General features: G+C 43.6%; 1 protein-coding gene across 1 annotated transcript in view; it reads left to right on the top strand.

Annotated features, from left to right (window-relative positions):
- The window catches only part of STK33 (serine/threonine kinase 33), a 247,610-nt gene that overhangs the window by 47,239 nt on the left and 184,780 nt on the right, over window positions 1-15,591 (top strand). The window contains exon 2 of the mRNA XM_044082810.1: window positions 2,989-3,102. Within this exon, the coding sequence (XP_043938745.1) occupies window positions 2,989-3,102 (114 nt within the window). The remainder of the gene's footprint in view (window positions 1-2,988; window positions 3,103-15,591) is intronic.

Here is a 15,591-nt window from a genome sequence, read left to right as displayed (position 1 = left end):
AACAGAATCCCAGTCCATGTGAGGCAGAGCCCCTCACTGACTCTGTACAAGAGAAATCTTGACGAGTGGATGGGAGATTGTAGGTTTACCCCGGGAATCATCTCTGTATCACTGCTGGACAGAGGCACAGCAAACTAATGGGTATAGTATTCTCATCCTAAGGGGTGGTGAAAGCCACACACACTCTGGCTAGGCTTATAAATGCCCTAGGGCAGATAGCCTAGTGTGAACCTATGAACCATTGATGAGATTTGTGCAGCTGCTACATGGGCAAACCCTCATACTTTTGCATCTCATAAGTTGGACAGTATTTTTAGGAACAGGGCATCGTTTGGTTCCTCTGTGCTCCAGAATATCCTTCTATGAAGGCCTCCCACGTTTTTCTGTAGCTGGGGACTGTCCCACAAGTTGAAGAAAAAATGAAAGCAACTTCAGATAGAGTTTATGTACTCACCACAATGTTCTGTCTGAGTTGTTGCCTTTCATTTGTACTTCAACCTCCTCCCCCCCCCCACCTGTCTTTGTAGGACCTAGCGGATATGTGTATAATTTCTTTCCTGTCTGAGCTCCTGAAGTGGTCCTTTCTGCCTCCCTCTGCCTTCTTTGTAATATATGTATGTTAACTCATTCCCTCCAGTACAGCTGCTTTGTGTCTGTACCTGTAACTCCCACTGGGTGTGTCTTAAACCTTTAAAAAAAAAATGACGTTATCACCTTATAGTTGTACAAGTACTCATTGACAGAGGTCAGATATCAGTCCAATTGTGTTTGCCATCATGTATGCTTCAAGATAAAAATATTCTGAAACCTTGTATGTAGCATGATTTCGGAATTATTAATGCACATCTGAACAAGCAATATTTGATGCCTAGAGTCACAGTAGGAGGTAACTGCGGAAATGCCTGGAGGCGCAGTCTGCTCTAATAAGATACTGCATATGTTTGTGCAGCAAACTCAATCTGAGGGAATAAGGGCAGAGCAGTATGGGTAGGGGAGGAGCTTAGATGTCAGATCCTAGAGCTTTAGTATATGGCAGAGTCGGTGCCGATCCTCTGATCTGAACCCACAGGTTGAAGAACAAATGAAAGGCAGCAACTCAAATGGAAAGTTATGGTGAGTATGCAACTTCTTTTTTGAGGCTACAGCTGAAAAGTGAAGTGTTCCTGAAGGGTCATGTTTTAAGTCCTTTGTGAGGCATCCTGGCATGTTGTCAGGACCCATAGAGGCTGTGTTTTTTGCCTTGGTGAATACCTCCAAGACCTGCACCCTGCTAATAGTTCAAGGAGGGGGGGGGGTTATGCTAGTAGGTATTTCATGGGGGAGGTGGGGGGAGACTGGGAGTGAGTGGAGTAAGTCTGAGCTGAGTTTGTCAGCCAGCAAATTTTGCCACATCACTGTGCACCACAGACTGCTAGTTTTGCACATCCCGAGTGCTGCCTTGAGGTTTCGGAGATAGCTGTAGAAGGCCTTGTGATTGTCTTTAGCCTGTTGTGAGGCTGTCTTGACCTTATAACTGAACTTGTTTGAATTCTAGTCCTCTTAGTTTGCTGTTTAGTTTAGAGAGCTCCTATCCTCATTTAGTTGGGACATTTTCCTTGTTAAATGCCCCATTGAGGTTTGGCATTCTACCAGTTGCTTGTTTTTAGAATTGTTTTGTGCTTCTAGTAGGTACAGCAGTCTTTGTACAGCCATTTACATGGTTATAGAGGTTCTCTGTGAACAACTCCACATAGGTTGTTGTGAACTCTGGTTTGGGAGGGGCATTGAATGTTGACAGGTTATCACTTGATAGGATATGGTTTGTTTTGGAATAGTTTCTAGCTGTTACAGGGTTTACTGGGGTTACTGAGTTGATGTTTTTCATTTCAAAAGAGACAGCTTTTTGCTCTGACCTCACCAGTGAAGATATGACACTGGGGTGGTGTGGGTTGGGGGGTGCAATGCTCTCCCATAGGGGTGAGTACTAGGTCTAGTATGTTTGAACCTCTGGTGGGTGTACACACTATCTGGTCAATGGCATTTGTGTTAATAAAATCCAGGAATCATTGCGCCTACGAGTATTGGGGAGTGTGTTTCCCAGTCTATAGATGGATAGTTCGCCTCCAGTGAAGAGGGTATTTGGTTTAGTGGTGAGCGTCTCCAGTAGATCTAGGCATGTGCTATGTGATTCTAGGGACAAATGTAGTGGCCCATATTCCAGTTTGGGTATTAAAATATTTTTACCAGTGGCCGTGTGAGCACTCGTCAAAATAGGTGATGGATCTTGCTATTTCATTTTAATTGAGCAAGAATTTTTAGTTGCAAAATCTGTATATGCAGGAAATGGTAGGGTAGGGTCATGTGTTAGTCCAAGGTATCTCTATTCCGTGGCATTAGGAATTATGTTTTCATTAAGATCTGATAAGAGGGATGGTTGTAATTTCTTGGCTGAGGCAAAAACCGGAACATTGGTTTTCTTTGGGTTAATTTAGTTTGTTAGAAGTGGGTCAGGTGCATAACTGAGTGAAACAGGTCAATAACTTGGTTTGCACCCAGAGTGGATAGCAATGGATTGCAAGAGCACCGTATTATCTGCATACATTATTAATTTAATATATGGTAATTCTAGTGGGAGAGATCATTAACAGAGAAGAGGATAGCATCTAGTTCAGACTTTTTCAGTATACCTGTATTAAGTTTACCCAGCAGAAGAGGGATGCGACATTGATATGGACTTGGAAGACTGTCTCTTCGACAGCTGCAAAGCCAGCACATAGTGTTATTTCTGAAAGTGAGTCTTTAGAGTTTGAGGAGGTTATGGTTGACTTCACACCCATATGTTGAATGTTAAGATTTAAGCACACTTCTGCATACATGTTGTGGAACTGAAGACAAACCTTAGGAATAGAATTTTGGTCAACTTTTTTATGTCTACCCATTCAGTGCGAAGCAGATAAATGAATAGCCTGGTTCCTGTAGTTTATTGAACTTTTTTTTTTTTTTCTGCAGATGAAAACGGATGTAGATGAAGCTGACAAAAAAATGCCTTCCCAGAGGACACGTGCCTGCAGTGCGGAAAGTAAGGTGCCTCACATAAGAATGCAGGACGAAGCTGCTATTCAGGTACTAGTAGAGTGAAACATCTGCATTATTTTTTTCTGTTGAGCAAACTTTATATAAAATCAAAATTCATACTTGAACAAAAGTGAATGTCTCAGTTGTGTGCAGGTGGCTTTTAGCCACTGCCTAGGGTAAGTGGCAGTGCATGATTTTTTTTTATATGTACAAATTAAGAAAGTTTTGTGTAATTCTGTCCGGAGTTTGGTTTGAGCATATTGTCTCTCAGCTGTTATGGTTTCCTTCAGAAAATCTTTTAGATTTGATACCAGTAGTTTGCAAAGGCAAAGCAGCTGGAGCTTGTTCGCATATCCTGTTACGCTTGTGGTTTTACGAAGATAATTCTGCTGGGCACAGGAAAGGATTTGGGGTATAATAACTTATCCTTTGTGCATCCTGCAGAATAACTGAATACCTCAAAAGATGTGTTCACTGACCCATGTTTCAGTCCACTGTTTTTTTTTTTTTTTTTTTTTACAGGGGTTGTCATAACTTCTGTGGTCCCATATAAGAATATTGCACACCTTCCTACTGCTGCATGTGCCAGCTTAGGAAAATGAATCTCGATAACATGCCTTACTATGGCATTGCATTTGTTTTTCATTAGTTCAGCACCCATGTGTCTAGAAGACTATGGGCTAAAAATGGATTAGGAGTTAATGATACTGAGTTGTACAGTTATTCATTTATGCAGTTTATCCAGGCTACGGTGGTTAGCATTGCCACCTCACAGCACAAGGTTCTCCAGTTCGATCCTTGGCTGGGGTGCCTTCTGTGTAGAGTCTGCATGTCCTCCCTGTGGTATTGTGGGTTTCCTCCGGGTGCACCGGTTTCCTCCCACATCCCAAAGACATGCTGTAGGTGGATTGGACACACTAAATTGGCCTTAGGCATGAGTGCATGCATGTGTGCCTTCTGTGGAAGGTTGGGAGCTGGACTGGCATCTCAACACTGTAAAACTCCACTGCCAGTCATGAACAACAAGGTGATCCGCTGTGGCGTCCCCTAACCGGACAAGCCGAAATAAGATGATTATGATCCAGGGTACAGCACAGTCTCACCCTGGGAGGTATTGTCTAATCACACATTGGTAAATGAAGGTTGATGGAGTCAAACCTTGAACTCCAGGAAACTTTTCAGTAACAGCTTATTGGCTTTGTTTTTTGAATGTGTCTTTATGAATTTGTGTAGTTTCATATGGTTTTCTATGCAGCATAACTTGTACTGTTTGGGCACTTGAAATTCAGTACATATCTGAAACAAATGGACTTGCTACCGGTCTAAGTAGATAAGTGAAATCAAAGGCTAAGAAGGATTAGGGGGTGCAGTTATAGAAGGTGAAGAAATCCCCTCACTTTTTTTTCTCTTAGTGGGAGGTAATTCCCTTTAATCCAATAAGCACGTTTTTCCTTGAATTTAAACAAGAGGAGGATTTCCCCACGATTCTCTTTTTGCCCATTCCAGAATTTTAGGGTAAGGTTTCTAACTGTACATGCTGCAAACAATGATTTTCATCACTTTATTTGTACAAGTGAAAGTTCTTTCATGTTGCATCTGTCCTAGAATTCCTATTTGAGAAAACCATCAGTACTGATCAAGCCATCTTTCTAGAAAAAAAAATCTTCTTATTCTGGAACGATTGTACAAGTGGGTAGCCCATAAATGTAGTAAGGATCAAGCACTTCAGAACAGCTTAGTAGTTCTCGTTAGTTCAACCAGAGCATAATATTAAATATCCCCAAGTGTTTAGAAATTCTTTTTCAGAAGGTGGTAATGCCTTTTGCTTGATCCCCTACTGTACAAAAATAAAGATGTTAAGTTGTCAATCTCGCCTTCATTCTTGCTGGATGGGTTCGGAGCCGATCCTCGGCTCCGACTCGGCACTTGCTTTAGCTCGAGAACTCCTTTTACCAGCTCGAGGCAACCCTATATCCCATGATGCAAGGCGGAACTACCCCAGATCTCGTTTGCCGCTTAGCGAAAGAGGTCTCCTTTGCCAGCTGAGGTAAGTTTTTTCTTGGTAAAATAAGAAAAAGTGTAGTTAGGGGTTATTTTTTCCCTTTAGTGTTAGTTTAGTCTGTACTTAGTTACAGCCCACCCTATTCACTTCCTTTCAAACTTTTTATAAAAAATTTCAGTTTAAAGTTTTTAGTCAGGCCTAGTTCCCCAAGTTATTCCCTTCCTGTGTGTCTGTGTAAGGGATTAATTGGTGTGTTTGTTGGGACTGTTTGTGTTTCTCCCTTCTAGGATGTCAAAAGAAGGTAAGGTCTCAGGCTTCAAGAAGTGTGACCAGTGCTGTCAGAAAATGTCTCTGACAGACGGTCACACTTCTTGTGTTTATTGCCTGGGGCCTTTGCACCTGCAGGACTCCTGTGCGTTGTGTCATGCTTTTAGCCAGAGAGTCCTGCAGGAAAGGAGGAACAAATTAATCCTCCGAGGTTTACTTAAACCTGAAGGTTCTCCTCCTAAGTCAGGGTCAGGAAAACCTCTTAAGCCACCGAAGGTTCAGGCTACAGTGTCCAAGCCTCCTCCGGTGGCTCCGGCTCCGTCGGAGCCGATATCGGCTCCGGCTGGAGTCGATACTTCTGTTCGAGTAGTGGGTTCGGTGCCGGCCGGCTCCGATACCCTGACTACTGTGGCTTTGTCGGCTCCGGCTGGAGCCGACGCTGTATCCAGCATCGGAAACGAGAAATCCTCGGCTCCATCTGGAGTTCTAGGGACTTCGGCTCCGATGGCTTCGACCCGCAAGAGATCTCGGTCCCCCTCTATTATGAGTATCCATTCGGCTCCGGGATCTCCTCTTTTGTCGGAGCGGAGCCATCGGGGCCGATCTTCGAGATCTTCCAGGCTGTCTGACCACGATTTGGAGAGGGTGGTAAGCAGGCTGTTGAAGTCTCAGGCACTGGCCCAAATGCTCCATAGCCCGTCTCAACAGACTTCGGCTGTAGCCCCGATTCTTGAGATTCCTCCTCCGACTCCACACCAGAGTTCGGAGCCGGAGCTTCTTGGGACAGCGACTGTTTCGATGCCGGAGCCGATACATCCTTCGGGTCCGTCGTCTTCGGCTCTGATCTCCTCCTTGAGACCTTCCTTGGAGGGATCCGGTCGTCGGGTTTCCACTGTCGGCTCCGAGGGGTCTAGTGGCATCGGACCCTTGTCCGACCCCGCTCTCCCTCTCGGGGCTTCGACTTTGGTAAGCTCGGCGCCGACATCGGCCTCGGAGCCTTCTCTCTCCTTGGAGCCGACCATTCCTGTTTCTTCGGAGCGGGTGTTCCGGTCTCCCGGGGAGAGGAGCCTTTGAGGTGATGAGGAGTGTCCTGGCCTCTGAGCCTGGTCAACGGTCTATCCCTCTAGCTCCTCCCTCATCAGTGCCTGCAGATGCCTCTTGCCAGCCTCTTGCTCTCAGGCCCAGGGATCCATCGCCCCAGGTTTCCCCACTGGGAATTTCCTCCTCTTCCGAGGTTTCTCCTGACCCTGCAGGGGAACCCCTCGGAAGAGGACGTAAGAGGAAACACACAGACTCCCCTGAGTCTACTACATCTGATACCGACTTAGATGAGTCTGAGGGTTCCCCACGGTCCCCCTCTGAGGATGTCTCCTTTTCAAACATCCTTGAGCTCCTCAAACAGAGGGGGAATTGGCCCTCCATTGACCCCTCCGAGGATGAGTCGGTATACCTGGAGGCTTTTGGATCCCGACCCTCCACCTCCTGGGTGTCTCCGCCTTTCGACCCACTCATGCAGGTAGTGGCTCGGAAGGCGTGGGCGGCTCCAGATTCTGTGGAACCTGTCCCCAGGAGACCATTCAAGTTCATCACGGCCCCTTCGGATAGACAGTTCCTGTCCAAAGGTGTCTCTGTGGATGCTATGGTGGTGGCGGCCACTAAGAAGGAACTGGCGGATCCTTCAGTACCTGTCCATCCTCCTAATAAGGATTCTAGGACCATGGACAGGTATGGAAAGCGGATGTTTTCTTCAGCGACCTTTGCTATGCGTTCGCTGAATTACCTTTGTCACTTCACCAGGCTTCAACGAGATATTCTCAAGGAACTGGGAGAAGTAGTCCAGGATCCTTCTGCTGCTGGGGCTCAGGAAAAGATTGCCTCACAGCTTGCTATCCTGAATTCCATATCTAACTCCTCCATGCGGCTCATATCTTATGCGGCCGATGGAGCGAGCAGGGCCACAGGCACAGGTGTTGCTCTTAGACGCCAAGCCTGGATGCGGCTGTGTAATTTTGCGGACCCCTTTAAGGCGTCCTTCACCAACACCCCTTTTGACGGTTCGGCTTTGTTCGGACCTCAGGTGAAGGATACTTTGACCAGATGTGAGCAGGACGGTAAAACTCTTTCTGCCGTTGGAGTCCAGTTTTCCACTCCTTCTAGACCTTATCCCAAGTGTCAGAAGGGGAAGATGTGGTTCAAAAGCCCAAGGAGCTACACCGGACACACGTGGTCAGTTTACCCCAGAGGCAGAGGGGTAACAATAATAGACGCCCTAGAGGCAGGGGGTCCTCAGAACCAGGGCAACAGGGAGTCTCTTCCTGAGAAGCCTTTTCAGCATCCCTGAGGTGTTGCCCGACTGTCCACCCTTGGAGGCAGTCGGGGGAAGAATTTCACTGTACCCAGTAGCCTGGCAATCCCTATCCCAAGAGAAGTGGGTACAGTCGATCATATCCGAGGGTTACAAAATCCCCTTGAAGGTTTCCGTACCTCTACAATCCCTTCCAGACATCTCACCCGGTCAAAGGGATTTGGCAAGACAGGAGGTTTCAAAACTCCTGGAAAAAGAGCCATCCAGACAGTGCCGGCAGACCAAGTAGGATCCGGCTTCTACTCAAGATTCTTTTTGGTCCCCAAAAGGACAGGAGATTGGAGACCGATACTAGACCTAAGCAGACTAAACAAGTCTGTCAAGAAGGCAAGATTCCGGATGGTCACGCTGCAATCCATTCTGCCCTTTCTGGGCAAGGACAACTGGATGTGCTCTATAGACCTTCAGGATGCGTACTATCACATAAAGATTCACAGACGCTCCAGAAGGTTTCTCCGTTTCGGCTGGGAGCCAGTCATTACCAATTCAGAGCACTGCCCTTTGGCCTCACTTCAGCCCCCAGAGTGTTCACCAAATGCATGGCAGTGGTCACAGCTCACCTGAGACGTCGAGGATTCCAGGTGTTTCCTTATTTGGACGACTGGCTCCTCTCCGCCACCACCAAGCATCAGCTTCTTCGGACCAGAGACTACACCCTACAGCTTTGCAAGAAACTGGGAATTTCGGTAAATTTCGAAAAATCCTCTCTGCTGCCTTGCCAATCTATCACCTTTATAGGCAGAGTTAAATACCGTCAAAATGTTAGCCAGGCTAACAGATCAAAGGATTCTGGACATCCAGAAATTTGTTCAGCTTCTGTTACTAAGCAACAAGATCAAAGCCAGGTTTGTCTTGAAAGTTCTAGGCCTAATGGCTGCGGCCATTGTTCTTCTTCCACTGGCTCGATTCCACATGCGTCTCCTGCAGTGGATGTTATTCACGCAGTGGTCGTACCACAATCTGCCTATGAGACACGAAATCTTGGTAACAGTCGTGCAGGGCTCATCTACGATGGTGGATATCTTCCCCTCTTCTTCATCAGGGCCGACCCTTTGTTCCCCCTCCTCCAGTTGCCACAGTCACCACGGATGCCTCCCTGATCGGGTGGGGGGGGCATTATCAGGGCAGAATGGTCCACGGGACGTGGCAACCCATAGAATACCATCTGCACATAAATGTCCTGGAGATGAGAGCAGTGCTTTTAACGTTGCAAGCCCTCGACGACTTTCTTCCCACGGGACTATTGCAGTACAGACGGACAACATGTCCGTGGTCTGGTACATCAACAAACAGGGCGGAACCAGGTCCTATCCCTTATGTCGAGAAGCTCTCAGACTTTGGCAATGGGCGATCTCTTCTCAGCGGTTTCTGATAGCAACGCACATCCCGGCAGGTCCAACCTATTGGCGGACAGGCTAAGCAGATCTATTCTGATGCCTCACGAGTGGTCTCTCAATCAATCTGTAGTAGATCAGATTTTTCTGAAGTGGGGCACTCCTTGTTGCGATCTTTTCGCTACCCCTCAAAACAGCAAGTGCCCAGATTACTTCACACTATTTCCCCTTCCAGGCCAACCCTTGAGAGACTCTCTAACCCAGGATTGGCCTCGGGGACTTCTTTATGCTTTTCCTCCCTTTCCATTGATTCCACAAGTCATTCAGAAAGCCACCGTTTTGAGAGCCAAATTGATCCTCATTGCTCCATATTGGCCTCGACAAATTTGGTTTCCGTCTCTACATCATTATCTTCTGGTGCAGCCCTGGCATCTGGACCCAGTTCCGGATCTTTTGATCCACCAGTCGGGTCAGCAGCACCGGGCCATTCATTCTCTCAACCTCACTGCTTGGTTGCTCCACTTCCTTCCCTAGCCAGGCTACCAATGATTTCTGACTCAGTCAGAGACATTTTAGTGTCTTCTTTAAAGTCGTCCACTAGAACTATTTATGCTAGCAAGTGGCGACGTTTTTTAATTTGGGCAAACGCCAGAAATATTGATCTTTTTACCGCTCCTGTACATTCTGTTTTGGATTTCCTGGCGGAGGTTTTTCATTCAGGATCCTCGTCATCTACAGTCAAAGTACAACTGGCTGCTATTTCCAAGTATCATGTTGGCTTGCATGACAATAACATCATGTCTCATAGGTTATGCAAGGCCTTTTTAAGAGGAGTTTTTCTCCTAAAACCGCCTGTGAAACATCCTCCTCCGCAATGGGATCTAAACTTAATGTTGGCATCCCTAATTCTACCTCCTTTCGAACCATCTGCTACGTGTTCTTTAAAGTTATTGACTTGGAAAACTATATTTTTACTGGCTGTTACTTCTGCAAGAAGAGTTTCTGAGATTCAGGCCCTCTGTATTCGTTCACCTTATCTGGTTTTTCATAAGGATAGGGTTTCGCTAAGAACTAACCCTTCCTTTCTTCCCAAGGTTGTATCTCAAACCAATATTAACCAATCTATTGATCTACCAGTTTTCTTTCCTAACTATTCTGACAGAGCTGAACAGAAGCTGCACTTTTGGATGTTCATCGTCAGCTCAGGTACTACTTGCATAGGACTAAACAAATTAGAAAATCAGACCAATTGTTTGTCTCCTATGCAGAAAACAGGTTAGGTCTTCCAGTTTCTAAAGTGACCTTATCTAGATGGTTGACTTCCACCATTTCCTATGTGTACTCTCTAAGGGGCAAACAACTGTCTTCTAAGCCAAAAGCACATTCGACCAGGAGTCTATCCACTTCTGTAGCCTTTCAGGATAGACTTCCCATTGACACTATTTGTGCAGCAGCTACTTGGGCCACGCCTCATACCTTTGTGTCTCATTACAAGTTGGATTTGGCCTCCAGAGATAGGGCCAGTTTTGGTTCCACAGTTCTCAAGAGTCTGTTCCATTGAGCCACCCGGGATACAGGTGCTAGGGACGCGGTCCCATCCAGCAAGAATGAAGGCGAGATTGACAACTTAACATTTAGAAGTTATGTACCTAGCATAACGTTCCATGTTAGTTGTCTTCTCTCGCCTTCTTTCTTGCGTTCCTCCCTCCTTCCCCCTGGCCTGGACAGATCTTGGAGAGTTCCTGTTAGATTGCTTCCTCTGGAGCATTGTTATGAGGACTTCTTTTAGGAACCATGGTTCCTAATTATGTTAGGATAGTCTTTAGCAGGGTCAGTTAGCTGCCAAACGAGATCTGAGGTAGTTCCGCCTTGCATCATGGGATATAGGGTTGCCTCGAGCTGGTAAAAGGAGTTCTCGAGCTAAAGCAAGTGCCGAGTCGGAGCCGAGGATCGGCTCCGAACCCATCCAGCAAGAAAGAAGGCGAGAGAAGACAACTAACATGGAACGTTATGGTAGGTACATAACTTCTAATTATAACAATGCCCATCCTTTTGCAGTAAATTAGTGGTTAGTTCTTCACCGTAGTCCTTCAGAAACAGCTAATTCATTTCTGCAGAAAAGCCCACCATGTGGCTGAACAGATGGAAAAGTGTTTTAAAAATTGGGTGCTTACCCTTGAATAGCATACCTGAAAATGTTCACACACAAGCATAATTAACAGCTTTCAAAATTAAAATGGAGAATCAGTTTGAAAAGAATGCATGCAGAAGTGCATAACTTGTCAGTAGCGCAACAGGTAGTGTCCACTCCTTCGGTCTCACCCTGGGAGTATTGTCTAATCACACATTGTTAAATGAAGGCTGAGGGTTCTTTCTCACACCAGGTAGAGCCACCGCTGACACTACAGTACAGCATAAGGGGAATGTTGCAGTCATGAATGTGCCATCCTTTTGATGAGATGTTAAACTGAGGCCCTATCTGCATGAGTTGGTGGAAGATTGGGTGGATATAAGATTTCATGGCACTGTAGAAAAGAGTAGGACTTCTTTTATTTAACTAAAACTTTTTGACAGTTTGTATAAAAATATACAATATTTACATTATTTACATTGTCATTCACGAGCATATTAGCATTTAATTTTACATACATTTTAACTCGTTCTTCAGTTTTATATATTTTTGACCCCCCACTGTATCCATAAACAAAATCTTACTTTTAAAATTTCAGACAAATCCCATTTGGCATTATACATTATTTTGTTGACCCTTTGATCTGATGTCACTGTCATTCTTACTCAACTAGATCCGACTCTGCCATTTTCCATGTTGAAGAATTGAAGCTCGAGCTCCTCCCATCTACCTGAAATGCCTCATTCCCCCAGCCTATCTCAGATCTTGTTTGCTGCTCGTAGAGTAAGCTTCAAGGTTTCATCGCTCCAGAGCTGCTCCTATGTTTGAATGATAATTCAGACGTTGAATTATTTAGTGTTTAAAGACTTGTTGCTACTTCTTTCCTACCCTGACTAGTTTTTGTCCTAGCTTTTTTCTGTGAGTTAGTCAGGTTTCTGTCCACTTTAATCCTTCCTGGCTTCTCTATGTCTCTGAATTGGTCAGTGGCAAATATGATTTTCCTCAAATGGGGTCAACCCTGCTGCGATCACTTTGCGTCCCCTTTCAGCAACAAATGCAGCAGTTTCTTTGCCCTGATTCCTCCTCAGGGACAGTCACCAAGTGATGCTGTAGTCCATGCCTGCCCCCCCCCCCCCCCCCAATTCTGCTTTTCCTCCAATTCTCTTAATTTTCAGATTTCTGCAGAAAGCATACAGGTTGAAGAGCAAAGTTATCCAGATTGCCCCCTTCTGGCCTTGTCAAGTCTGCTTCACCTTTCTTTGCTCTCCTCTAATTTGCCTGCCAGTGACTCTGGATCCAGATCTACTATCCTTACCCCTCAGAGCATACTACCTGTATCTCCAAGGACTGAAATTAGCTGTATAGTTTCTCCAATTCGATAAGTTCCAGGCTTTCATACCCAGTCTGAAAAATCTTGATTTTCCACTCATAGCTCTTCTACCAGGAAAATCTGCACGTGAATTGGAAGAGATTTTCCTTATGGGCCCAGCAGGAACAAGTGGGTCATTTTACTTCTCCCATTCTGAAAGTTTTGGATTTTTGATTTCCCTCTTCCAAAGTGGAGCCAGTTACTCAGCTGCTAGATGGACTTTCACCGCGATTTTCAGTTTTCATATTTGGGAACATTCATCCTCTCTGGCTTCATTTAAACTTTGCAAAGCATTTCTGAGAGGCACACTTTTACTCCACCCCACCCCGATTAAAGATCCCACTCCTCCATGGGCTCTGACCATGGTTTTACAAGTTCTAGTTCTTCCTTTATGAACATGTGACTAAGGCAAACTTGAAATTTCGTTAATGGAAAAAAAAAAATTCTGGTGGCTATCACCTCAGCAAGAAGGTTTCAGAGCTACAAGCACTTTCATCTAACCCCCCCCTTATCTAACCTTTCACAAAGATAGTAACTCTGCGTGCCACCCCATTTTTTCTTACCCAAAGTAGCTAAAGAAAATAATATAAATCAGTCTCGGTCTTCCTGTTTTCTTTCCCAGCTTTCACAACAAAGGAGAGCATATGCACCACCTTCTGGATGTTCATAGGCAATTACATTTTTACCTGAACAGAACTAAATCTTGCAGAAAATCAGAACAGCTGTTTGTATCTTTTCCTGATGTAAGGAAAGGGTGGACTGTCACCAAGGCTACTCTTGCCAAATGGTAGATTGTATTTCCTTTGTTTAGTCTTCCAAGAACAGGCCTTCACCAGGCAAAATTGAGGCTCATTCTACAAAGTCTATGGAAACTTCTTAGGCCTTTTGGTCTAGAGTATCTATTGATGACATTTGTGCAGCTGCAACTTGGTCAAATTCCCATACATTTGTTGCACAGTATAAATTGGACATCTCCAGGAATAGGACTGAGTTGGCTCTGCAATATCCTTCCACGAGGGCCACCCTACATTTATTGTAGCTGGGGACTCTGTCCCACAGGTTGAGGAAGAATAACGGTGACAATATCAGATAAAGAAGTTATGTGCTTACCATAACGTTCCATCTGTGTTGCCACTGCATTCTTCTTGAACCACCTCTCCCTCCTTCCCCCTGTCCATGACCATGAGAGACCTATTGTATAATGTCATAGGAACCACACTTCCTGCTCGAGCTCTTGATCTCTATGCTTTGTCTTTGGTACACATCTTTGCAAGACACATTTCTGTTTCAATTTAAATGCATACATCTGTACAGGGTTGCTGCAAACTCAATCTGAGGTCTGCTGGGTGAATAAGAACAGAACTTTTTTAGTTCAGATTACCCACATTACAATAAATATTTTTGTCTACTTTTTCAACGTGTTCTTTGAATATGGTTTTTATATGGAAAAAATAATTGTCCATATGTATAGCTCCTGTTTCTTTAATGTCCTCAGTGTTGTGGCTTCCCTATTTTTTTTTTTCATAGTTTCTCAATTCTTTTACATTTTAGAAACCTGTTCTGTCGTTTCTACTTCACAGTAATTACATACTCATTTGCTTACTTTGTTATAGGGCATATTCACATTCACTGGCAATTTGATAAAGCAAGTCTCCATAAAAATCGTGATATTCAACCATCTTTCTAAATCTTTCATTTCCATGGGGTACATACTGAAACATTTTCCCATTACATTTTTATATCCTATTTTCCAGTTGTCTTCTAGTGCTTCTATATTTAATCTCTACATAAGATTTTTTTTCTTGGAAAGCTTTAATATCATTCATACAACCTCTTACTCTATATTTTATCATACTCCATGCTTTACTTTTTAATATTTTGCTTATTAGATTCTCATTTTAACTATTGGACATTTGAGTGGTTTATACATATTCGGTGCATCTGCATGTGCAATTGGGTTTATTAAACCCAAGCCACCATTTTCTTTTTCTACATACAATGCACATCCCTTTACAGGATTGGGGCAGGATCCCCATATAAACAGAAACACAATAGTAATACAACTCCTCCTTATACATTACTGGCATATTTAACACACTGGCTAATTAGAATACTTTTCCTAATGCAGTGGCATTCAAAAGAGATACTTTTTTCATAAATGCAAGTCTGTATTTTCCTAAAGTTACACGTTTTATTTTTTCTATTACATTTTTCCATTGCATAGCTGCAGTATCTTGGTTCCCAAATCTAAATCTTAAAACATGTATTTCTTTCCTACTGGAAACTGTGCCTTTTATTTTCTGTTCATATTCCAATCTTTTACGTTTCTCTCTGCAAATAATTGGTACGAGTTTGAACAAACATTTATTTACCTGACATAATACTGCTTCCATCTCACTTTGCTGTTTCATAACAAGTATAATATCAGCATAATATAACATTATGGGTAAGTAAATTCCTTTTATTTTTGTAATTTTATATTGCCAACCACCTGATTCAGATAACCTGGTACGGTATTCAAAAGTAGTGTAAATATTATGCTACACAAAGGGTACTCTCGTCTTATCCCCCTCAGTATTTGTCTCTACTCAACTATTGATTGATAAGTTTACTTTATTCTTTTTATAAGCAGCTGTGCATACATATTCTGTATCTTCTTGCTCATATTATGTGGACTATGTCCCACAAAATTCCATGTAGTATCAAAAACCTTACTTGCATCTCCTGCCATAATTAATAATTCTTTATATTTAATGCATTCATCTATTAATTTTCGAAAAAACATTAACAATTCTTGACTACCTGTGTTTAACTGTGTGTATATTATTTATATATATCAAAATCTTTAATTCCATTCTGTCTTGTATAATTTATTCATAAATTTTATATCCTTTTACCTTTCTTCACAAATTTGAATATCTCGCTACATAGTTATTTATATTCAAAATCCACTTTTAATTGCTCCTTTAATACTTCTATAACGAATTTTTTTTCTGTTGAGTCATATTTTATACATTTGATCTTTTCTGTTAGGTCCAGCTGCTGTATCCACGTTTACTTATCCTAATA

This window comes from Protopterus annectens, chromosome 9.part0, assembly GCF_019279795.1.
Source record: "Protopterus annectens isolate FY-2018-M chromosome 9.part0, PAN1.0, whole genome shotgun sequence".
NCBI lineage: Eukaryota > Metazoa > Chordata > Ceratodontiformes > Protopteridae > Protopterus > Protopterus annectens.
This window is presented reverse-complemented; position numbering and strand designations above follow the sequence as displayed.